Source organism: Ambystoma mexicanum, chromosome 10 (assembly GCF_040938575.1).
Source record: "Ambystoma mexicanum isolate Mex_15411 chromosome 10, UKY_AmexF1_1, whole genome shotgun sequence".
NCBI lineage: Eukaryota > Metazoa > Chordata > Amphibia > Caudata > Ambystomatidae > Ambystoma > Ambystoma mexicanum.
Genome location: NC_090932.1, coordinates 876,292,126 through 876,318,119, shown reverse-complemented (window position 1 = coordinate 876,318,119; position 25,994 = coordinate 876,292,126). Strand labels below are relative to the sequence as shown.

The following is a 25,994-nucleotide window of genomic DNA, read 5'->3' as shown; positions in this document are numbered from 1 at the left end:
ACTTTCGGCTTGTAAAAAATGTTTTTTAAAAAATGCCTTCAAGTTACGCTTTGCAGACAGCATTTATGAATTAATTTCTATAGAACCCATTGGCTCTTTAGCTGGTGCCCATTTGAGACGGATTTCATACGCGTGCATTCGTTTTACGCCTCTTTGAAAATCTCATGCTGACTTAAAACCAAGTGCACACACAAGAATTAGCAGGAAAGCACAGCAAGGATATAAACTCTGCTTCATGCCACTTGTCTGCCTTGTAGGCTCTGGAAAATGGGCTGGCGCAGGAAACTGGGGTAAAAAGAATTACGCTATGCTTTTATGCTTCTATTTCCCACACCTCACGTTTTAAAATGCGACCTGTGTTTCAGGTATTCCTGCCTGTTGAAATCAGAGCAACTGGGGGTGGGAACACAATAAAGAATAGAACTGTGAACAGCAAGACCTGACACTTTGATTTAGAGAAGCAAAAGTGTTTTAGTGTTTAGAAAGGGAGAGCTGGAGAAGGTCTCTTTGTGATGACTGTTTTAGGGAACTGGTTCTGGTGGTTCTCGGCTTTCTCCAGAGTCCCCTTTCCTCCCCATTTAGAATCTTAGCATGTTGCTTAATTGGCAGAAGCTTTTTGGAATTGGGCCCTTTCGCATTTTTGTTTTTGGCGTATTTGGTGTCATGCTAGCGCCACCTATGGCTAAATCGTGGGTACTGTAAGAGAGAAAGAGGCGTTCGGGAGCAGTCTCACGTTGTCATGGCAACTGGCTGACTCTTATGGGATGAAATGGCCGCGGCCGGGCCTTGATTTGTTTCCAGGATGGCTGTGCTTCTGCCATTTCGTACCGTGAGTAGATCATTTAAGTTGAAAACGCCCCCACCCCTTTATTTAATAGCTGTCCATCTACTATAAAGCGTTCCTTTTGGCTATGAACTTATCACCCTGCCCCCACCTTCTCCAAACGCGTATAATTTACTGCCGCGCTCGTGAAACGCAGGCAATGTACTGCTGGTGTAGTTTAGCCTGGTCATTATCAATTGGTCCCTCAGCCGTGACCGGCTGCTAGTGCTCGAGCTCGGACCCCTGGGCAGGTGGGCACACAGCATCCTGTGGGTAATGCTCATTTTGTTGGCGGGGTGGCAAAGGGCTTGCCACATATTTTGTATTCTGTGTGACACTGCAAATGCCCCAGCATCCAGTACATTCACATCAGTGCATATTCCTCCCATCACACCACTGACAATGGGAAAAGAAACCTGCCCCCTTAATTACACACCGGCGTCAGTAAGGCAGAGCTCAGCATCTTGAAGAACGGTGACAGTGGCAGCCTATCAGTCGCTCAAGCAGGTGCATCCGGGTAGCACAATAGGGCAGGCACTGAAAGGACCCATGTAGGCATCACCGAGAGCCAAACGGCCTCTAAGCGTTCTCTCGATTAAATACAAAGCTAGTGGCACGACTTGAAGCAGACCTGTTTTTACATTCAGGAGGGCAATAGTCTTGAGTGCAACTTGTCATGTGTGAATCAAAAACACCCGACTTCTAAACACGGCTTCCACTGGTGATTGGGCCGTGGGATCTAGACAATTTATTTACCCGTCACAAGTGGGAGCACGTGGCTGCGAGCTTAATGCCGACATAACGCGCTGTATAAATATAGCGGCGAAACAAAAGACACCAGGTGGTGGTGTTCATGCCATACATTTGCGGGGAGTGTGCCAATTCAAATAAACGGACACTGCAGGAGTGGACGTTTGGAACACCACGGCTTGTACTAGAGAGCAGGTCGGGTCCCCTCAACAGCCAAAGTGTGGGGTGATACATACAGGAATACCAGCGGGTGACAGGTCATAGGGGAGCAACACAAAGGGACACTTGGGCACTGCAGGATGTTTAAAGTAACGGATATGGTCCATGAGAGCATCTTATAGGGAACAATGTGGGGTGTGAATGGGCAATGCCCCGTACTGTAATGGGGCAGTAACGTTGATACAATAGGACTAAACGGCAGGTTAAACAAAATTATGTAATTATGATGCAATTTGTTTGCGATTTCCAGTCCATGTTCAAGCATGTGTTAAAACGATGTGTGCGTGTGTTTACACACACAACAACACGCTTACTTGAAATAGAATATGGCATTCATCCCCCGTTCCAGCGGCTAAAACGGTGGATAACGTCCCGGCAGACCAAGCTTTGCTTGGGCCGATAACTAGGTGTCCAGGCCGTTATCCACTGTTCCAGCCCCTGGAACGAGGGAGGAGGCTATTAGCACCCCAGGTTGCCCAAGCAGTAACCCAGGGTTGTAAAAAAAAAAAAAAGGATTTTCCTTCCTACATCTTGCTGTGCACGGCATCCGGTTGTAGGATGGAAAACACTTTTCCAAGATGGCCACCATGGAAAGGGAAGATGGGCTTCGTACAGAGCCGCTCTTCCCTTTACAAGCCGGCCAGGGGAAGGAGTGGATGGTGCTGCCACCAAAAAAAAAATAGGGAGGGAGGGAAATAGAGTGATGGAGGGTAGGGCGAAAACGGCGGCGAGGGGAGCCGGCCATTAGGCGCCTTGGAACGCAGGCTTGTACCCGCGGTTCAAGCCCACGTTCCTAGCCATCTGATTGGCTGGCTCCCTCTGCCCGGGTGTTAATGTCTTTTATATAGAGAATGCAGGGAATGGGCTGGAACAAGACCAAGCGGTGACCCAGCACATGTCTCTCCCATGTCCTGCGCCGTAACGAGCAGACCGCTTTCAGAAGACTCGGCAGAGAGCGTTACCTAGTCTAATGAAAGCAGTCTGTTTGTGAAAGCTCCGGTTACGCCTGCTATAACTCTGTGTGCTGCTCTTTCCTTGGGCCCAGGGCCTCGCACAGAAATCTGTCAAGCAGATCTGAAGCTGCATTATGGCATGAACGAGTAACCAGCTCTTCTAAGAGCTTTTCAGAACTCTCGGCCCTGGAAACTGCCAAAGCCTCACAAACAGTGCTGTAGCTGTCCAAACTGATATCTGTCCTGCAATTTACAGACATCTCTTTATTAGGGCGATTATTGGGACCAATCAAAACGGAAGAGTCCATTATTCAATTAAAAGGGCTTCTTACTGAATCAATATAAGACCCATTTAAAATTTAAAATGGTGGACATTATGAGGTTCCCATAATTCTCTTGGCTTTTATGCAGATTGCTAGGAATGGGTTTGATGAAGAGATACTGTGTTGTGCAACCTGGCCGGGGGCCTTGCACCTTGGCCCTGCCCTCTTCTTCCCACAGCCCCGCCCCTCCAAAGAGGTGACAGTTCCCCCCCAAAAATTGTTTCAATTTTCAGCACTGTAGATGGGTACACACAGAGATAAATAAGCAGAATGGATGGATGGATGGATGGATGCATACATGGACTGACAATGCCACGGATCGGTAGATAGATTCAACGATCAACAAATGGACGAAAAGATTGATGGATTGATAGATGCACAGATACATTTAATAGCCCATCAATCATGCAAATGATGTTATAGTTGTAAATTATTCCCAGTAATTTATGTGGATTAGGTAATTTCCGTGAATTACTGATTTCTACCAGTGGGAAGCCTAAAACAATCCAAAAAATAACATGCAACGGGTGCTCTTTACTACACAAATTCCATGTCTGGTTCTAGTGACATTTACAAACAATTCAAACTTCGGCCTAATGGTGTATTATTTACATCAGTAGAATTTTTGAATGCACTATTGAAGGTTAATTCGTAGTAACCCCTTACATACCCAGTGTGTATTGTGTATGTGCTGTAACCTTGATGGCTCCACCACCACTGGGCTTATTCTTTGATCCAAAACACCCTGGAGCAGGACAGTAAAAGAGTGTAGCCTCGCAGCATACAGCGCCTGGTGGCGATCTCAAACATGGTGAACTGCCCTGGTCATATAGATCCTCCACTGTTTACCCACATTGCAAGTGCAGAGAGGTAAGCCAAAGATGTAGTGTATTACTACTAAATCCTTAAATATGTACAGCTGTGCGTTTGTGTCTCACTCAATGGCACCTTCTATCAATGGCTTCCTCCCTTGCTTTATTCCCCTTCTTATTCTATTGCACACCTGTATCCCTTATCACAACCTCCTTTGAAACTTTGCACTCTCCTCCTTGCACCCTGGGGGTCTATAATTGCAAAGAACAGCAGTAAACGCCAAAACTATTAGAATTGCCAATGCTGGTTATACTTGCCTTTAAATAAACGTGCAGTTCATGTGCCATTAATTTTCTTTTTTTTTTCAATTTCCAGTCACAGCTTGGAACCTTTTTTACAGTAGTATGCCTTTGACCACTCATAATGCTGGGAAACTTCAACTGACATCGCAATTGAAAACTTGCCTTATAACTACTGAAAAGTAAAAGGCTGTATAAGGGCTAGAGAGGACAACATTGTTTAAGTTTTTAAATAAACTATTAGTAAATTCAGGGGTCGAAGAAAACTTAGTTGTACATTACTGTAGATCATGCAAAGGAAATGTGGCTTGAAACAATGAAAATGCTTGCTGTGCAATTTAAGGAAGTGTTTATGCATGAGATGTCTCTTCGTTCAAAGGTGATTAGGGGAATGCACTGCCCCTGAATCATACGCTTGCTTATTAATGATAAGTGCACACTGAGACATGCCTTTTTCCAGATGAGTGTTTGTGATGGTAGAGAGCATTCCACCATAAGGAAAGTTGCTTTCATACTTGCAGTGTTTCTCTTCTACTTTTTTCAACACCATGTTGGACTTACTGATATGCTTCTGTCAGCACTGCTCCCTAAATGCCTCCTCTCGTGCCGATGTTCGAGATGACCAAGCTTTATTTTGCAAAATGTTTGGTTTTGTTCCGTAAATCTGTTGCAGAGACAATGGTAGTTTCTTAAGAGACCCATAGCAAGCAGTCCTACCCGACGATAAAGCAGCCCAACCCGTTTTAGAATTGTGGGGCAGCAAGGTTGTTGCTGCTCCTTTCATTATCCTGTTAGGTGCCAGGAAGTTGTGGGAAAGCTGAAGGATGCTGTTGGACATAACACCCAGGGATGGACGGGGCCTATAGGGAGATTTCCCGGTAGGCCTGTGCACCCTGGGCCTCTTTTGTGTGTTCTCCAAATGAGGCTTGACGAATCTGCTTAGATCACATGCTGTGCATAGGCCGACATCTAGTGGAAGCTGCGGAGTATTACAGTTTGTTTTTCGAAAGTCGAAAATGGGCGTCGACACAGGGCGTGCCAGTAATACTATCCCTAGTGTGACGTCCACTGTACCCATGATCCCTCACGCGTCTAGGATCCCCAGATTGTTTTTTTCCGCCATTCTGGTCGGAAGCACTTCATCGGAGTTCCCTGGCTTTGCCATATTTTCACTCAAAACTAATTCTAATTTGCCCCGTTTTGAACAACCTTTCGTCGATCAACATCTCGACGCCGAACCGGGGAAGAGATCATCGTCGAATACCCGACGGATTGGGCCTTGAGGCTTCCGCCTCGGCTCGGGCCTGGGCCGCTGGCCTCGGCCCTACAAGTAGGGAGAGTGGGGGGTGCTACACTTCCACACTCGGATATATATATATATATATATATATATATATATATATATATATATATATATATAATCATATAGACACCTTCTTACCTACACACACTTGCCCGCTGCCCACAGGCGCGTATGGAGGGTACGCCCTTTCAGTTTTGCCCCAAGTGTAATAAGAAATACCCTTGGGTAGATAAGCACGCTACGTGCAACCTTTGCCTGCCCAGAGACCACCCCGAGGCGGGTTGCAGGGCCTGTAGTAGGTTTAAGCCCAAAACTCTTAAGGACCGCTCCACCAAGCGTTGGGCCCACCACGCCAAGCTAGCAGCTATGGAGGCGGAGGGTACCTTCAGCGACGGCAGCGACGCCGGACTTTCGGACGGCGAGGGCACAAAGGCGTCGAAAGACAGCCGAACGCACGTCCCCGGCCTCGGAAGGTCGTCCGTCCCGGCGACTATGGGGAAATCCCCCGGCAACAAAAGCGTTACACATACACACGCTAAACACAAAAAATCCACCCGAGATTCGACGTCGTCGAAACCTCGGAAAGAGGCACAGAAGGAGCGGTCCGAAAGGACGTCCTCTGGGCGGTCCCGGTCGAGGTCGCCGCACGACGTCAGGCAAGCCTCCACACTTGCACATAGTGCCTCGACCATTAACATCACGGAAGATCAATCGTCCGGAGACGAACACGACTTCCGTCACCAGCCTGCACCCCAGGTAAAGGGTACATCACTTGGGAGTAAGGAGGGCCCAGTTTCGAAGGCTAGTTAGAAAGACAGGGATTCCACCTCCGATCCTCGACGCCAGGCGTCGAAAGATAAGGGAAATGGTAAACACACTTCCACCCACGGGGAAGGGGGTAAGCAGCAAAGGAAACAACCCTTGCAATCCTCCACAACAAGAGAACTGACTTCCCCCTCCAAGTCTTCTCAGGGCCAGTCCATAGGAAGTTCCACCAAGGTCACCCCAAGCTCCAAACTCTGGTCATGCGAGGACATTGACAGAGTAATGTCAAGGATGTCTTCCTTAGCAAATTTCTTCGAAAGACACCCTGACCAACTCCTAGCTTTAAACCCTCAGGAATCTTCTCCCTCAGGTTCAAGGGACCCTATCCCTTCAAATAAAAGGCCCCGGGTCGAGACGCCATTTAGGCCTTCAGACCCCTTTGAGGTCCAACCCTATTCTTGCCTTTTCCCTACAGACCAAGGGAACTCTTCCCTTATAGAGGGTCAGGAAATTGACACGCCAGAAGATCTCGCAGGGTCAGATTATTACGGGGAGGACGAAGACGAGGATGAGCCAGAAAATAGCCCAAATATTTTCCGAATGGACTCACCAGTCGAAAGGGAAGCCCCAGGGTCTGATTCCCCAATAGATAATCAGCCCCTCCTGAATGAACTGCTCTTTCGGGCAGCTAACCACTTCCACATAGACACACAAGGTGTCCAGGAAGAGAGGGACTTTGCGGAGGAACTAATAGGGGAAAGGAAGCCAGTAGCCCAGACCATTCCCATCCTGAAATCTATTCAACGCAGAATAGCACCATCCCTTATCAACCCAAACCTGACAAGACCTGTAAACCCGAGGGTAGAGAAGCTGTTTAAAGCAGCCCAGTCGGACCCTCTATATTTTAGAGGTCAACTTAAGCCAGACTCTCTAGTCGTAACCAACACCCGCAAGAGAGCTGGTACCCCATTATCTTCCTCTGAGGCTCCCCCCGACAAGGAAAGTAAGAAACTCTATGGTTTTGGCAGAAAAGTAGCTTCCACGGCAGCCTACCAAACCAGAATCGCGAATTCCACCACACTGTTGGCTAGCTACAACTGCCATCAGTGGGAAGAAGTGGCAGCAATAATAGATTCCGCTCCCGAACCCCTTAAGAGCCAGCTAACTCGCATTGGTGCAGAGGGAAGAAACGTCTCAGGCTGCATTTTAAAAACAACTCTGGACGCCGCAGACAATGCGGGTAGACTTATAGCAGAGGGGACTGTCATCAAAAGACATGCTTGGTTGAGGCAGTCGGGATTCAAAGCAGAAACACAAGCTGCACTCTTAGACAAACCAGTGGAAAGTGATCTGTTTGGGAAGGCAGTCGAGGACGCTCTAAAAAACGCTAAGGAAGAATTCGACACCCTCAAATCCCTTGGCCAGTTAACTACCAAGCCACCTAACCAAAGAGGGAACGGCAATTTTCGTCGCCCCCGCGGCCAAAATTCCAATAGAGGAAATAGCTATTCCCACACCCAGGGTACCCAGTGGAACACCAACTCACAACTGTCTACCCAGGGGTATGGTAGGGCTGGTAGAAGAGGACGTGGTAGAGGCAGAGGCAGCCCCAGTAGAGGAGGCGGCACGCCTCCACCAAAGCAGTGACGCTCAGTTCAGGGTCCCTTCCCATGCAACCCCAGTAGGGGGACGAATATCCAGCTTCACCCAGGCATGGGAAGGGATAACATCCGACAGATGGGTGCTGTCAACGGTATCCAATGGGTACTGTATAGAACTACTGCAACGTCCCCTAAACCATCCTCCACGACAAAAAGTCCACTCCTTAGAACATCAGAAGATCCTCCTCGAGGAGATCTACAATCTGCTCCTAAAGGACGCGATAGAAATCGTCCCAAGACACCAGGTAAACAAGGGTATTTATTCAACTTACTTCCTTGTTCCAAAGAAAGATTTAACAATGCGCCCAGTATTGGACTTGCGGCCTGCCAACAAGTATGTCAAGCCCCAAAGGTTTCGTATGACTACCCTACAAGAGGTAATCCCCCTCCTAAAAAAGGGGGATTACATGGCAACTTTGGATATGAAAGATGCCTATTTTCATATTTCCATGCTCCCAGTGCACAGAAAGTACCTACGCTTCAAGGTGGACAGTCAACACTATCAGTTCAAAGTGCTGCCCTTCGGGATAGCTTCGGCACCAAGGGTATTCACCAAGGTACTGGCGGTGGCGGCGGCACACCTACGCAGGAAAGCTATCCCAGTATACCCTTATCTGGACGACTGGCTCATAACGGGGGAAACCCCAGTAACTTGCAGGACAAACATTCAAAGGACTATCGACCTCCTTCACGAATTAGGCTTCTCAATCAACGAGAAGAAATCAAGCCTAGTGCCAAGCACCTCCAAACAGTTCCTAGGAGCTATCCTGGATACTCAAAGAGGTTTAACGTTTCCCTCAAAGGAAAGAATTCGGAACATACTACTGCAAATTCCGCAATGTCAGGCCGGTCGCCAAATAACGGTACGCAAGGCAATGCGTTTGCTGGGCATGTTGGCTTCATGCATTTACCTGGTCCCCCACGCGCGCCTGCGCATGCGTCCCATGCAGGAATGGTTGGCGAAACAGTGGTCTCAGGCAAGCGGTCAGTGGGACGATCTAGTGGTCGTTTCGCCAACATTGGTACAAAGCCTTCACTGGTGGACAAGAGTAAATCTTGCTCAGGGGAAACCTTTTCACGATCCCGAGGTACAGGCAATAGTCACTACCGATGCATGCCTCACTGGGTGGGGAGCTCACCTTCTCCACCACACAGCCCAAGGTCTCTGGTCTCCCTCAGTAGCCAGGAACCACATCAACCTGCTAGAACTTCTGGCAGTATTCAAAGCACTTCTAGCATTCGAGCCCTACCTGCTCAACCTGTCAGTGCAAATCCGGACGGACAGCACAACAGCCATGTTCTACCTGAACAAGCAAGGAGGGACTCGTTCACCAAATCTGTCCAAGCTTGCCCAGAAAATCTGGAGATGGGCACTCAGACGGAACATTTTCCTGTCATCACAACATGTTCCAGGGGAGCTCAATTCCCTAGCGGATGCTTTAAGCAGAGACTCCCTCCCAGAGGAACACGAATGGGTTCTACACAAAGAGGTCGTAGAAGACATCTTCTCTCAGTGGGGTTGCCCCACTATAGACTTATTCGCCACAAGCGAAAACAGACAATGCCCAGGATTTGCATCCAGGTTCCCCCAACCAGACTCCCAGGGGAACGCCCTGTGGATGAACTGGTCAGGGATGTTTGCGTACGCTTTTCCACCAACTCCTCTCATCAGGAAGGTGGTCAACAAAATGAACAGAGAGTCAATGACGCTCGTCCTAATTGCTCCCATGTGGGCAAGACAACCTTGGTTCCCACACTTACGCAGGATGGCGGTGTGCGAACCCATCAGACTTCCAACCTGGTACAACCTTCTGTCCCAGCACCAGGGTCAAACAGTGCATCCTCAACCCAACTCAATGAACCTGGCAGCATGGCTCCTGAGGTCATAGAGTTTGGACATCTCAATCTACCACAAAGATGTATGGACATCCTAAAAGAAGCTAGGAAACCAAACACAAGGCACTGCTACTTTGACAAATGGAGAAGATTTGTTATTTGGTGCCAGAATAAACAAATCAACCCAATTGAATGCACTCCTTCCACTATTGTTACATACATGCTCCCTCTGCTAGATGCAGGTCTAGTTTTTAACTCACTAAAGGTGCACCTGGCAGCTCTATCAGCCTACACCACCTCCCATAACAAGGTATCGTGGTGGAAAATACCAGTGGTTAAAGCTTTCATGGAAGGAGTAAAGAGACTTCATCCTCCAATTTCCAACCCACCACCAGGATGGAACCTGAACGTGGTGCTATCTAAACTCATGGGGCCGCCCTTCGAGCCCATGCATAAAAGTAGTCTCAAACATCTGACTTATAAAACTGCCTTCTTAGTAGCCATTACTTCTATAAGAAGGGTCAGTGAAATCCAAGCTCTGCCAGTGCAGGATCCCTTCTTTACTGTCCACAAGGACAAACTGGTTTTACGCACACACCCTAGGTTCTCACCTAAGTTTATCTCTAAATTCCACGTAAACCAGTCCATCGAGCTTCCGGCTTTCTTCCAAAACCCACAAAGCTCAGCTGAGGTGAAACTACACACACTAGATGTGCGTAGGGCGGTCCTCTACTATGTAAACAAGACCAGACCGTTACGAAAAACAGATCAGCTGTTTGTCTCCGTAGCTACAGGCAGAGAGGGGGATCGCGTCTCTAAAGGTGCCATCTCTAAGTAGATTGTTAACTGTATCCAGCTGTGTTACTAACTCGCTGAAAAAACTCTGCCTTTCACGCCTAGGGCCCACTCTACAAGAGGTATTGGGGCCACTCTGGCTTTCATTGCAAATGTACCCCTTGACACCATTTGCAAAGCAGCTACTTGGAGCTCTATTCACACTTTTACTCAGCACTACTGCATTGACACTCATTCCAAGACAGATACACAAGTGGGACAAGCGGTTCTAAGACATTTATTTGCTCATGACCCTTCTCACACCCCACCTCCTTCTTCAGGTACTGCTCGCTAATCTATGCACAGCATGTGATCTAAGCAGATTCCTCAAGCCTCAGAAGAGATACATTACTCACCGTAATCGTATTTCTGATGCTTGTATCTGCTTAGATTCACATGCGACCCACCCTTCCTCCCCTCTGAGAGAAGGTGCATGGTTGCTTGTAGTCTTACCTTTCTACCTATCTGCTTGGATTATCTGTACTCACGCTACTCCTCATGCTACCTCATGTCAGGAAAAACACAATCTGGGGATCCTAGACGCGTGAGGGATCATGGGTACAGTGGACGTCACACTAGGGATAGTATTACTGGCACGCCCTGTGTCGACGCCCATTTTCGACTTTCGAAAAACAAACTGTAATACTCCGGAGCTTCCACTAGATGTCGGCCTATGCACAGCATGTGAATCTAAGCAGATACAAGCATCAGAAATACGATTACGGTGAGTAATGTATCATATATATATATATATATATATATATATATATATATATATATATATATATATATATATATATATATATATATATATATATATATATATATATATATATATATATATGCTACAGGAATATTGGGTGCAGCAGACCAGAAGGCGACGCAGAGCCACACTGACTGCCACCATGACCCCAAAGAAAAAAAGTATGTGGTGATGAATGCCAAGTCATACCAACCTAGTAAACGCCAACCGCAACAATGTTGACAACACCGGTTCTGAGAAATAATTTCTGAGCCAAGCACACTGACTCTTCTTGTTGGGGCACGTGCAGATTCCACCTTAAACAAAACAGCTGGTCAGAGAATTTAAGCTCAGTATTCTTGCAAAGCAGTAGGACCCAAAAGGCAGGTACAGAAGGCGGGCAGGACTTGCAAGCAATGTCTGCTTCAAGTGCCTCCTGGCAATTTTAATAGGCAATGTGTAAGCAGTAAATCCATAAATGGATTGAAAAGAGGCATGCATTTTATTTCCAAATATATATTTTTATTTTAGTTCATATTTGAACTTTTCACAAAGAGATAAAAAGGAAAGAAAACAATGAAAAGAAATGCAACTGAAAAACAATGGTATTCCAAACTCATTAAATAGTTAAAAAAACAAAAATGTTAATCTCACAATAAAAACATACACAATATATCAAGAAAGGACCAACATGGCAGCAGATATACATTACTGCTTTACACCTATTTCAAAACATTTCGGTTCAAATTCTTGTTCTAATATTATCGCAAGCAGATTCATTCAATGACTCTGCTTAATGGATTTGTGGACCCTCTAAGAGCCTAGCCGTATATTCTCATTAGAAGTTAGTGTAAAAACATTTAGAAATGGTCCTCGAAATGTAATTCTCCAAGTCATAAAAGCAGTGCACTCAAGTGCTATTTGCTGCAAGGTTTCAACTTCATTTAGTTTACAAGAAGCAACGTTTCCTCTCTGGGTGTGGTACCCCATTTCTACCTCTCATTATCTCATTTGTTTCTAACATGTTTAATCTTATCTTAAGATAAAAAAATCCTCCATGTAGCTTCAGGAAATTTAGCTAGATATCTGGGTAATTAACCCAAGTAGTGTTGGAAGGTATACGATTTACTGGAATCTATCGTTTACATCCATTCCACTTCCCTGATTCTCTTTTTGACTTTTAAAGGATGAACAATATGCTGACTTCTGAGATGCTAAGAATAGACCAGCACTTCTTCTGCCAGGCATTGAAATCTTCTATTTTGTTTGTTTATAATGCCTGAAGTCATTTGTTCGAATAGTGTTGCATTTCCATCAGTAGTTATCTTCCTATAAAACGATAGTATTTTCTATTTCACCATAGCCCTGTTAGATAATGGGCCTAACTCAAAACGGAGTAATGTTTGCGTTTCTCCAATTAGAGGGTGATGTTAAGAGTGAGACCATCCTTTCCGTCAAGGGAAGTCTCAAACTTCCACCTCTCCCAAAAGATCCATCTTCCATCGTTTTTTCTTCTGCCTCACCTTTCAAAGGCAGAGTAACGATTCCATTGGCTGGGCCCGGTACAGGCTCTCGGCTACTGTGATGCTCAGGGGAGAGACGTTAGGAGTGATGACAACCTCTTTGTGGGTTATGCTGGTGCCTGTGCTGGCAGAGCTGGGAATATACAGACCCTGTCAAGGTGGATCATTCTCTGCATCTTGGAATGTTATGATCTGGCTGGTAAAGATGGGTTTGAATGTCTCGAGGCTCATTTTAACAGAGATCTGGCTGCCTGCCTCTCTCCTACAGAGTGGGCGGCCCCTGTCTTCGACATTTGCTAAGCAGCTACATGGGTTTCTCTACACCCATGTGCCAAACATTACTGCTTGGATTCCCTTTCAGGTCCGAATGCTGGCTTTGGCAGAGCAGTCCTCGAGAGATTTCTGGTTTAGGTGCTCTTGCTTTCCTCCCTCCTCCAGATCTACATAATGCCATTGGAATCTTATCATAGATGAGGAATCTGTGGCAGTAAGAAATCTATTTGAATAACAAATGACTTGCCAAATGACCATTCGAATAACAAATTGACTCAGCAATGTTCTTTCTGATTAATGTTCCTCCCATGGATTCCGCAGGGCCCTGTCGATCTACCCCTTTTGACAGACCTCTCCTAGTACACTTTCATCGATTCTGCTGACCCCTCAGCAATACAGCGCTAGGAAAGAAAGCAGAACTTGGGTCATGGGTGTGGTTCCTCGATATATATTGACCCCGACGTGCTCTCTGGCGAGGAGTGCATAGAGCTGTTGAGCAGAGCTGCAGCAGAAATGTTTTCGAAGATCAGCTGCACTGGAGACGGAATGTCATGGATGAGAAATCCATGGGAGGAACAGTCAAAAAGGGCAATCCCAAGAGGGAAGTAATGTTATTTTTTTTACTTGGTATAGTAAAACGATTGGCTTTGCCAAATTAATGTGTGTAACATTTAAATCAAGTAAGCAAGAATCTTATTTTGAATAGCAACAGCTGCAGAAAATGGACGCTGTAGCATGTGCATATTGCCATCGGTTTCATATGGATGTGGAATTGCATTGACAACTTACTTAATACTTTTATTACTTGGTCTGTCACAGTTGCTACAGATTAAAGTTTACGGCATAATGCAAAAGGTGCTCCTGGTGCTTGACTGCAGCAGGAGCTGAGCAGATACCCCAGTGCCAGCTCTTGTCAGATGCCACATTGGTTTAATTCCACCAATCTGAGGATGACAAACGTGCACTTCTTAAATTGGCATATGTGCTCCCCGATTTCCATTGTGCATTGAGAATAAAGTCCTGTCCCCATCTTACTATCGGCTGCTGGCCCTACACCTTTGCAGGAGGTCCCTGAGCCTATGGATTCCTTTGAGGGTGGGCATAGTTGGGCTTTAACCAAGATCACACCAGCTCCAAAAAGGATGTTTCAGATGACCTGAATGCAAAGGTTATAGAAGCATTTTTAGCTGGAAAACGGTAAGGGTTTTGTGGGTACATCTAACAACGCATTAATGCCCAATGCCAAGAAAGCAGGGTGACATTGAGCGCTTGCTCTGTTCCAACCGCTTCTCAAGCGTCCCTACTCTGACCCTGCACTAATTTCTTCATAACTGACTACGCTCTCCAGCCCAACTGTGGGCATACTCCAATAACCCACACAAGACATGGGCTTTGGTAATCGCAGCAAGGGTGAGCACTATTATTTGGAGGGCAATGTGGGTTGGGCTAGATCCTCTTTGATTTGAAGTCTGCTTCATCACCTGCTGACTTGTAGCTCTGCATTTTGCCTTTATCCTGGCAGATACAGCAGAAGGAGATAATGGTTTTAAGAGAGAGACACTGACAATGCTCAAAATGTTGTAAGTGCCTGATTACATTTTGTGAAATGACAAGAAAAGGGCAGTGCTTTTAATTGGGTTAATTTTATAGTTGATCACTGAAACAGTAGCTTTGTTGAGAGGGCTGTAGGAGCAACTGGATAATAGCAGAATTAAGCAATGATGGCATTTCTCCAGCATGGGGTCTGGCATGGATTCACATGCTCATGAATATTCCGCATCGTCAGGCTGGGAATCCTCGGTAAAGAAAAAATCAGTATCAGTTTAGTTTCTGAACTGTCTTTCTTAGTAGTAACCAATCACTGGTCTCTGGGTCATACTGCCCCCAGCCAATGACTGCCCTCTCCCTAAGCCCCTCCCCTGGCAGCCATCCTCAGATTTTTACCGCACGTTCAAGTGTGGGAGTCCTCGTGCTATAGCTCTCGAGCTTTTACTGCGTTTTCGCGCTTTTTTCAAAGAGATTTTCTCATTTTTCGGTTAAATCGAGCCTCAAGCTCCACCGTTCTACTTCCGATCAATGGGGACCCGTTTTGGAATTTTTCACGCCCCTCAAGGGTGAAGTTTTTGTCGAGTTACGCTTCTTGGAGGATTCCAGAAGATCTGAGGCCTACCATGGACATGGCCCAGGACCAGGGAAGCTCGACGCCCGGATCCAAGCTGTTCAGGAACTGCCCTGGATGCGGGTTACAGAATGTTTTCAAGGAGGACAAGCATTCGAGATGTCTCTACTGCCTTCATGAGGACAAGACACACGTGGAGAAGGACTGTGCGTTCTGCAAGAACCTATCGGAACGGACCATGAGGGATCGTCGTACCCGCCTTGCCAGCTGGCTGGAGAAGGACCCAGCAGGTGAGAAGAAGAAAAGGTCAGAGCGGTCTTCTAAGTTCTGTGAGGGCGCCCCAGGCGACGGGGGCCCAACAGAAGGCTAAGCACCGCGAGTCCGCGGGCACCGGGAGTGCCGAACGGTCGGGCTCTTCGGTTGCCAGGCAGGGCACGCCGTCCCCGGCACCATCAACCACGAGCCAACGCTCTGGTTCGGGAAAGAGGAAATCCGAAAACCCGGGTAAGCTTCTGGAGATGCCCCAGTCGATCTCGAAAGAATTCAGCCGAGGGGGAGCGAGGCGGTGACCCTCCCCCCAAGGTGAAGGCCTCAAGTGCGCCCAAGGTGGTGAAGGCCTTGATTCACCCGGCTAAGGCCTCTATCGAGGGAGTCGCGGCGACCCTGGCGAAGCCTGTGGAGGCTACACCAGTGGAGTTGACCTCGGGCCCAGAGTTTCCCTGCCACTGCAGAGGGAATCCTCTTTCCAGCCCATCGACAAGACCCCCATGAAGACCCCGGTGGAAAAAGAGGGGGGGCCGGTGGCCATTATGGACACCGATTCAGCCTCTGAGGAGGAGCTTGTGGAAACCGTGAAGAACCTCAACGAGAGGTTGGAGAAGGTACGATCCCACGGGAGGTGGCGCCGACGAGGCCCCAGTGGAGGACCAGCCTTCTCTCCCGTCGCAGCAATTGCCCGAGCCTCAGGACAACTCGGCGGCCATTTTGATGGCAATCCAAACCTTATGCACGGAGATAAGGACGAGATTACCACGAACCCCGGCTGACGATCCAGAACCGGGCCCGTCGGGAAGCCCTCCGAACAAGCGGAGGAGAGTTCATCCCGCCCCGCCCTTCATGCCCCCACGACCCGTGGAGCCCTCATCCCCGTCACCGGACCCCAGGGCTGACACGGTGATGGATACGACGACGGGGACGGATGACGGTGGTGACGGGACGGACCATCCATCACCACTCCCTCGGGCTTCCCCGCCCGACAAAATTGGCTCCTTTCACCCCATGATCGCCAGGGCATCCGAGCTCTTCCAGCTCTGCCCCGAGGAACAGAAGAAGGATGGTTTCCTCTATCAATGGCGAGAGGCCAAGAGAAAGACGGTTCTCGCGGTACCGTTACTCGATATCTGGGACGAGGGACTTGCAATCCTGAAGAACCCGTCCGCGACACCTGCCAAGAGGGACAGGTATGAGAAGAAGTACCGGGTCCCCGACGCCACCGCTTTGTGCCTCAGGGTTCAACCTACGCCGGATTCAGTCGTCTCAGCGGCGGCCAAGGAGAAGGCGGCGGGGCCGACAGCCTCAACCTCTACTTCCCCACCTGACGGCGAGGGTAAGAAATTGGACGCCATGGGGCGATGGGTCATCTCGTCGGTGGCGACGACAATTAAGGCGGCCAACGTCTTAGCGATTGTGGCCCGTTACGACAAGGAGCTGTGGTACAAGATAGCTCCCCTACTGGACTTCCTACCAGAGGACAAGAGGGTGGAGGCCCTGGGGATTCTGCCGGAAGGTGAGCTGGCGTCGGACCACGCCATAACGGTGGCAACGGACATTGCCAACACTGGTTTACGCAAGTTGGGCAACGGTGTTTGCCTTAGACGACGTGGCTGGCTCAAGGCGACAGACTTCTGTCAGGACGTGCAGAGCAGGGTTTTGGACATGCCGTTCGACGGCAACAACCTGTTTGGGAAAACGGTGGATGAGTCGCTGCAGGCCATCAAGTCCGACACCGAGACGGCCTGAGCCCTGGGAGTCCTTCAGCAACGACGGCCGTTTCGGAGCGCCGGAGGCAGACAGGGGGCCTCCAAGGGATCAGGCGGTGGCTCCTCTACGTACCGCCAGGCGGCCCGCTCCTCATCCCAGGAGGCTTACAGGGGTCACGGCAAGCAAGGAGGATCTCCGCGTCGTCGCCAAGGAGGCCAAGATGGCAAGGCTGGCTCCAAGCAAGATTGAACCGGCCGTAGCGTCGGGCCCTCACCGAAGAACCCCGGTGGGAGGCCGGCTGGCGAAGTTCGTCAGCGTGTGGGAGTCCATCTCCACCGACCATTGGGTGCTGGATGCCCTGGCCCACGGGCACACTCAAGAATTCCAAAAGAAGTGTCCCTGCATTCCTCCCGTGGCCAGGAAGGACAGTCACATCCCTCAACTGCTGTTGGAGGTAAGGGCGATGCTCAAGAAAGGTGCCATCGAGCTCGTCCTCAAGAGGCTGCAGGGCTCCGGAGTATACTCAAGATACTTCCTCGTCAGAAAGAAGACAGGCGGTTGGCGCCCCATCCTGGACCTACGTCTGTTGAACAAATACATCAATGCACAGAAGTTCAGGATGGTCACTCTCCAGCATGTGCTGGGACAGCTGGAGGAGGGCGACTTCCTATCGTCGTTGGACTTGGAGGATGCTTACTTCCACAACCCCATCCTAAAAGGACACCGAAAGTTCCTCAGATTCGTAGTCCAAGGACGCCACTACCAATTCAGAGCTCTGCCATTCGGATTGAAGTCGGCACCCAGGGTGTTCACCAAGTGCCTAGCACCAGTGGCGGCGCGGCTGCGCCTGCAGGGGATCCACGTCTACCCCTACCTCGATGAATGGCTCATCCATGCAAGGACAAGAGACCTCGCCGTCGAGCACACGGCGGAGACTGTCCGCTTACTCACGGAGCTGGGTTCTCCATCAACTACCCGAAATCCCATTTGGTTCCGTCGCAGGTGGCACTGTTTCTGGGAGCAAAGCTCGTACATTGGAACGATTGGCGTCTCTGTCGGAGGAAAGGACGAAGGCCCTCTTAGGCAAGGTGCAGCGCCTGCTAGCCACGGACGTGGCCAGGGTGAGATCCATCAAGTCCCTCCTCGGTATGATGTCCTCATGCATCTATCTAGTGCGCCTGTGCAGGCTACGGATGTGTCTTCTACAGGAGTTCCTCGACGCCCGCTGGATGCAAGCGGGGGGCAGCTTCGAAGACAAGATCCCGCTCAACGAGGTTTTTTTCGTCGGGCGATCCAGTGGTGGGGCACCTGTGCACACCTCAAGGTGGGCACATACTTCCAGACCCCGGCACACCAGGAGACGGTGACGACGGACACCTCCCTGGAGGGATGGGGTGCACACACCGGAGATCTCCACGCAAGAGGCCTTTGGCTCCCGGAGGAGGGGTCTCTCCACATCAACATCTTGGAGCTCTGCGCCGTGTTCTGGGCGATCAAGTCGTTCCTCCCGTCCCTCAAGGACAAGGTGTGAGGATCTTCACCGACAACACCACCACGATGTTCTACATCAGGAAGCAGGGAGGCACCAGATCCCCAGCCCTATCCAAGGAGGCCCAGGATCTGTGGCACTGGGCCGTCGGCCAGGGGATGTTTCTGGTTCCCTTCCATCTGGCAGGAATAAAAAACACCATTGCCGACTCACTCAGCAGGGAGCTGCGCTCGTGACACGAGTGGGGAACTACACCAGGATTAAGTGGATCGGCTCTTCCAACGATGGGGCGAACCCCAGATCAACCTTTTCGCAACGTCGACGAACTCCAGTGCCAGAGGTTCGCCAGCAGTTTCCCCCAGCCGAGGAGCATGGGCAATGCTTTCTCGTTCCCTTGGGACGGCCTGTTCCCGTATGCGTTTCCCCCGTTGCCGCTCTGCTTCGACTCATCAGCCAGCTCAAGAGGTCCCAGTACAGGATGATCCTCGTCGCACCGGCGTGGCCGAGACAGATCTGGTTCCCGGACCTTCTGGACCTTCAGCGTCCCCACCAGTCAAGCTGTCGACGGACGCAGATCTTCTCTCCAGCGAGGGAGGCGCCATTCTTCATCACGACCTCGAGTCGCTGAACTTGCAGGCCTGGCTCCTGCAGCACTAGAGTTTGGAGGGTACGATATCCCGGCTAACTGCAGAGAGGTTCTTGCAAAGGCCAGGGCGTCCTCAACTCTCAAGTGCTACGGACATAAGTGGAAGAGGTTCTCTGTCTGGTGCTGTGCACAGAAGATCAACCCTCTACGGATTATGGCACCTCAACTGCTACCATACCTACTGTCGCTGGCCAAAGCTGGACTAGCTTACGCTTCTATCAAGATACACCTGGCAGCGATCTCCTGATACACCAGAAATGCAGGACGGCCGTCCTTGTGGTCTCATCGACTGGTGAAGGAATTTATGAAGGGACTGTTCCGATCGTTCCCGCCGGTGAAGGCTCCAGCCCGGCGTGGGAGCTCAATGTGGTGCTGACCAGGCTCATGGGGCCTCCATTCGAGCCTTTGCATTCGGCTCCGTTGAAGTTCCTGTCATGGAAGACAGCATTCCTTGTGGCCATCACCTCCGCACGACGCGTGGGAGAGATTCAGGCCCTATCCTGAAAGCCTCCATACTTGACTTTTCACGATACGAGGGTGGTGCTGAGGACGCACCCCTCTTTCATGCCCAAGGTGCTGTCGGACTTCCATCTTAACGAGCCCTGGTGTTGCCAGTTTTCTTTCCGTCACCTTCCGAGAGGACTTTGCACTTGCTGGATGTAGCTAGAGCGCTTAAGTTCTACGTGGACCGAACGAAGAGTTTTCAGAAGACATCACAGCTGTTTGTGAACTTTGGACCTGCGAACCAAGGGAAGGCTCTCTCGAAGGCTTGCATTTCCAGATGGCTCTCCGGCTGCATCATGCACCGTCATCGGTTGGCCAACCGACCGTTGCCAGGCCGTCCGAGAGCCCATTCGACCAGAGCGATCGCAGGTACTACTGCGTTCTTGTCTGGTGTGCCTCTGCTGGACATCTGCAGGGCTGCTACGTGGAGGTCGACGCACACCTTCACGAGATTCTACTGCGTCGACCGGGATTCCAGGGAGGAGTCCAGAGTCGGCCAAGCAGTGCTGCGCAACCTGTTCGCCTGAAGGTGGGCCTGATGAGGAGGTGAGAGTTGCTTAATGTTGAGTTTATGCAATGCTTAATGTTGAGCCTTTTGCCACCTCCCGTGGTTGTGCATGTGTGTACTGCTATGTATTCTTATATTCATGAGCATGTGAATCCATGCCAGACCCCATGCTGGAGAAGGAACAAGTTACTTACCTGTAACTGTTGTTCTCCAGCACGGGTCTGGCATAGTTTCACATGCAAACCCTCCCTCCTTCCCCTCTGCGGCTCTTCACTTGGTCATACTGCCACTTTACGTGCTACCAAATCTGAGGATGGCTGCCAGAGGAGGGGCTTAGGGAGAGGGCAGTCATTGGCTGGGGGCAGTATGACCCAGAGACCAGGGATTCGTTACTACTAAGAAAGACAGTTCAGAAACGAAACTGATACTGATTTTTTTCTTTACCAAGGATTCCCAGCCTGACGATAGGGAATATTCATGAGCATGTGAATCCATGCCAGACCCATGCTGGAGAACAACAGTTACAGGTAAGTAACCTGTTCCTTATCTTGTCTAGAATTTAAATATCGCACAATTAAAATTGAATGTTTTTTATATGTATCTTTAACCATTGCGGACTGTTTTATATACAGTTAAGCCAAAGGCATTTTAATTTTAAATTTGATGGACCGGAGGCACAGAATAGAATTCGCTTCCATTCGTAGGTAGTCTGGTCTTTCTGTTTGTGGAACATTCACTCTGATGCAATTTTTGGTTTCTGACAAATTGGCGACCACATAAATGCATCAGACCTCATGCAACATGATTCCAGAATGTCCCACGAAGAGAACATTATTGTTTTATGTTGTTTTGTACTAAAATAAAGACATTAAACAAATAACACTTAACATTTCAGGAAACTCCTAATGGGGGATAGCCATGTATCACAATGGTTTTTAAAAAAATTGCTGTGCCTGATTGACCTTTTTCTGAGCCAAAGTTGAGTCTAACCACTGATTTGTGCTGCTGTCTTAAACATTTATCTACAAAGATATTTGAGCAGTGTTCAGCTGTGTAACTTAGGGGTATACCCTATAAACTGTGTAATGGATTGTAAAGCTCAGATTATTGGAGGATTTTTTTATAAGACATTCAGTATTCTACAAGTGTACATTGATTGTATCTGAAGCCATATAAAACACTTCACGGTTTAGAAATACTTAAACCTCAACCTGCAAGCAACTTTTTACAGAATAGTACTCATCCAGTTTTCTATTGCAATGGTACATTCTTTTAGAAAATGAATCTACAATCTTCGTCAGATGTAGTTATCGTTCAGAATGTATAATACTCGTTTTAGAAAGCAGCACTCTTTTTCTCATTTTTTTAATCCATTGTAATTTCATCACAAACTTTTTCTGATCTTATGTCCTCTTTCCTAATGGATAGTGGGCATGGAACGGTGTCTCCCCTGTTATCAGGCGCCTCATGAATTATGATGCTGGGCTTCTCTGCTTTGCTCAGATTTACAATACTGTACTTTCAATAAAATATGAAGGTATAATTCCAATAGCAAGATGGGTACTGTTGGCTGACCCTATCTAGATATACCAGAGTTATTTCACATATCTGGCGGCTTCCTTTGCATGTTCCAATGTTGCTGCTTTTGCACATGTCACTTTTGATTATGCCATTGTTAACACTATTCCATAAACCAATATGCCTTTGTTGCCACTTTTGCATATGACTGCATTGTCAGTATTGCATATGTCTGTGCTGCTATTATTTCATATGCAGTGTTGGCACTATTGTATATTGTAGTGTTTGTTTTATTATTGCATGTCCGTGTCGTTTAGACAAAGATCGGATAGGCCAGTGGCACCAAATTGAATATGCCAATTTTGTAATGATTACATATTTGTGTTACTGCTGTTACATACACCAGTGTTAATGTTATTGCTTTTGCAGCTGTCCACTTTAATGAATCTTGAACTTATTGTGCAATTTATGCCTGTTTAATGTAAGCGTTGAGTGGCAAAAACAATGCAAAATCTATTCATTAGTGTTCGAAATCTGCACTTTAACTGTGGCAATCATACTTGTAAAGTCTTCCTTAGAAATGTTTTCTTTTAGACTAATGTAGTGTTTTGTGTTTTCAGTCAAAAGACTTTTATTTTAACATAAATACTTATATTAATAACTTGTTTCGACTGTCTTTCTTTACTAATGAGCTTACACTCTGGGCATGACCTCAAATTGTCTCTAACTTTTCTTTGTGTTTTCTTTAAGAGTATGCAAGTTCAATTTATTTGCGTGTTTAAGTATTTCTATCTGGACAAATACCCTCTGCACTTAATATGGATATCTGAGGTTTATGGCACTATGCAGCACTGCCACTAAGCTGTTGTAATTATCAACAGGCGACTGTCCAATGTCACTTCGTAGATGAACCCAACGCCCTAGTGTAACGGGCCTCATTAGAAATCCCACCGTTGATGATCTTCTCTTCACTGGTGATGGGGGCCCCAGATTACTCTTTGCAATATGAAGCTCTAGTCATTGTTAGATGAGTTAGTTATCTATTTACAGGGACTTATTGACAGGTGCAGTTCACACAATAAGACAAATGTAAGGTGGATAGTACAGTGTGACTCGATCGCAAAGTTTCACATTTAGCTGGCTGTTAAGTCACCGGCTACTCAATAGTCACTTAATTGTTTTCTTGCATCCTGCCTCTCCTTGATTCCCAGTTCATTAGAAAGATAACTTTCTTGTGGGTGTGACTTGTGACGGACACACGAGAGCTCTCATTAGCTACTGAGGCAAGTATGTCCATCCAGCATCCTCTGTGTAGCACTGAGATTGTCTCTGCAGCTCACTCCATTTCTCCACTCCTCTCATTGGCAGCAATTTCTTTACACCACTGCATTTTTTCCTCTGCTTGCATTTCTTTTTTTGTCTTTGTTTTGTTGGTGGAGCACATGCCTTTGTAATTTGTTACATATATTTGTGCAGCCACGATCTGTGTTTGGAAGCTTAGCAAACTGGCAAAAGGTGGATGTTTTATGTTCTGCAGAATCTTCATTCATATTGTGATAAGAGAAGTATCATAGTGAAAAATTACTTCTGTTACTGAAAATGCAGAGTGGAGTGTCTTTGTATAACTGAAGAGTTAATGAACCAAGAAAAAGTGCAGGTGTTAACAAGGCCCGAAGGCTATTAACATGCAAGTATAACCTGCGGGTGCAAACTATAAGGCTGTCAAAACCTCACAAAAGACCCCAAGTGCTGAAACCGCTAAAAGAAAGGGTGAGCGTGCTCAGAATGTGACTTGCTCCGAGCATGCGAACCTTCAGGGACGCAGATATACGAAAGGGACATATGGCTGGCAGTGAAATGTGAAAGGTGGGACACCATCCAAATAGACAGAGCCCTCGTTCGATTTCTATGGCAGAGTATATGGCAGCAAGGAGTTGGCAGAGGTGCAGGAGCTAGCTGGAGTGTGGGGGGCAGGCACCAGCTACACATAGCACATGGGGGGGGGGGGAGGGGAAAGAGGTAGGCAGCGAGTGGCATGGCGAGGTGCAGATAGGGATCGTAATGGTGGTCAATAATGTCAGTCATTAGCCGCTTTCCAAGGCAACTAATTGGCTCTGGCTCACATCCTGGGTGCTAAGTGAGTGTATTGCTATCAAGGTTGCTCACCTCTGTGGTTGGGGAGCTTTTGTCTGCTCCTATTGGAATACCTGACTAACCAAAACTTACTTCCATTTATCAACCCAGAACTTCCCATCACTTTCCCCATTTTTAAACGCTGTGACTCTTGATAATTTGTCTCAACTCAAGAGTTGCAATTCAGCAAGTTGGTCAAGCTTGCAACATCACCCATGTTGCAAATTATGCATGCGTAAGAGCATATATTAACCATTCTTGGCAGACATAACCACCATATTGTACCTATCCACCATAGTGTGCCTATCTCGGCTGTTGCCAGACCCAAAATGTGATGCCTGTGTTTTCCTAACCAGCATTACTTCATCTGATTACTGAATTGAATGTGGGCAGGCTAGTCCATTGTTACCTCCCCATTGAGGTGGGCTTTTCTACAAAAGATATCTTTCAATATTGTATCTGGGGAAAACGAGCAAGTGTTAAGCATTGAATCTGTTGGTTGTCGCCTTAGTTTTAAAGAAGTTGTTGCCAATATTAGTTCACATGTTGAATGTGTCTTTTTTATGTCCTCAAAGAAAAAGAGACTGGGTCCACTATGATGAGATTGTGTGCCTTTAAGAGCCTGTATAGTAATTAGGGGTTTAATAAGATATCAGACTTTCGTGAAAAAGGTTTTTCTATTCCTGTTTGCCAGGTATCCTCCAATTAGTTTACAAAGCCTTGCTTTTGATTTGAAAGACCTTTCGTTCACTGTGGACCCGGGTGATTTAACTAGCTTGAATTTGTACAGCCTCGGCAATCATTGTATTAGCATGCTGGAGATAGTAAATCTAGCTGTTCCCAAGTGGTGCATTCCAGAGTCTTATAAGATAGATCATCCGGGTCCAACTCTATTCTTTCTAGTGCAAGCCAGCAAGCGGGGTAAATGTGTGTGCCCCACTTAACGTAGATATGGGGGTGCACAGTCTACTAAGGTTATTTAAATCACTCCGAATTAAAACAATTCAGAAGACTTTGGGTGCAAATGAGTCAAATCCTTAGGCACCTCATAACCCAAATAGACTGAATGATTAATGAGTAACCCAAATGCACTCTCTGACAGATCCCATTAGTTATAAAATGTTGATGATCACTAAACATCAAATAAAACAGAAATAGTGTAACACCTTTGACTATTTAAAAAAAAAGATAGATTTGTTACTCGCATATTATATAACCTAAATTACATGAGAGCTCAAAATGGCCCCAACTATTTATTAATTTAAAGATACCTCACACTTATCCACAGTTTCACATTAGTGACACTATGACAGCAAATGATAATAACAAAAATCAAGTTTCAACAATCTTCTGTTATCCTGATGCGTGTCGGATAAATAAACATATCCTCCTTCAAGGGCTATCTTACTGTTTTCCTACAAACATTAACACATGTAAATATTAACTTTCCATTTTCAAAAAAGGCATCGTGACGACAAAGGTAATGTATAACACTAACCTTGAAGTATACCACTTCCCACACATTCATCGAAAACTAAAACAGAAAGACTTCTATTAGCCCCATCTCAGAGGAAATAGACTTGATAGTCATAACGCGTAATATAAAATTAATCTGCTCACACCTCCTCGTTGGGCTCAACGCAAGCACATAGTATGTTTCCACAAGCGTACAACCTGATAGGTGATTAGTCCTCACCGAGAGCGAGAGGAAGTTAGCTTTGGAAGGTTTAGATAGATTATTCCTCCAGTTGGTCTCGGCTTCCCACTTTTTCAGGTGGAGGTCTTTGAGATCTGTTGAGAACCAGGTGTTAATATGCACCATAGATTTGCCTTTCCACTGTTAGTGGAGACACAGTGTTGATGGCGTGGGTTAGGGTAAGTTATATGTTTCAACCAGCGAAGCGGGGTCGTTGGGGAATGTCTGTGCTGAGGTCAGTTTGTCCAGAAGGGGTAGGATACTAGTTTTAGTAATGCTACGTG

General features: G+C 47.4%; 1 protein-coding gene across 4 annotated transcripts in view; it reads left to right on the top strand.

The window, feature by feature from the left end:
* ACAP2 (ArfGAP with coiled-coil, ankyrin repeat and PH domains 2) overlaps window positions 1–25,994 on the top strand; it is a 1,585,345-nt gene that overhangs the window by 1,556,318 nt on the left and 3,033 nt on the right. Inside the window, exon 24 of one of the 4 annotated variants that reach the window (XM_069618582.1) lies at window positions 4,257–4,442. The exons of 2 other annotated variants lie outside the window; for them this stretch is intronic. In XM_069618582.1, the coding sequence (XP_069474683.1) occupies window positions 4,257–4,366 (110 nt within the window). In that variant the 3' untranslated portion in view covers window positions 4,367–4,442. Of the gene's footprint in view, window positions 1–4,256; window positions 4,443–25,994 lie in introns of those variants that run through there. One more of the 4 variants, XM_069618584.1, reaches the window with a different exon arrangement.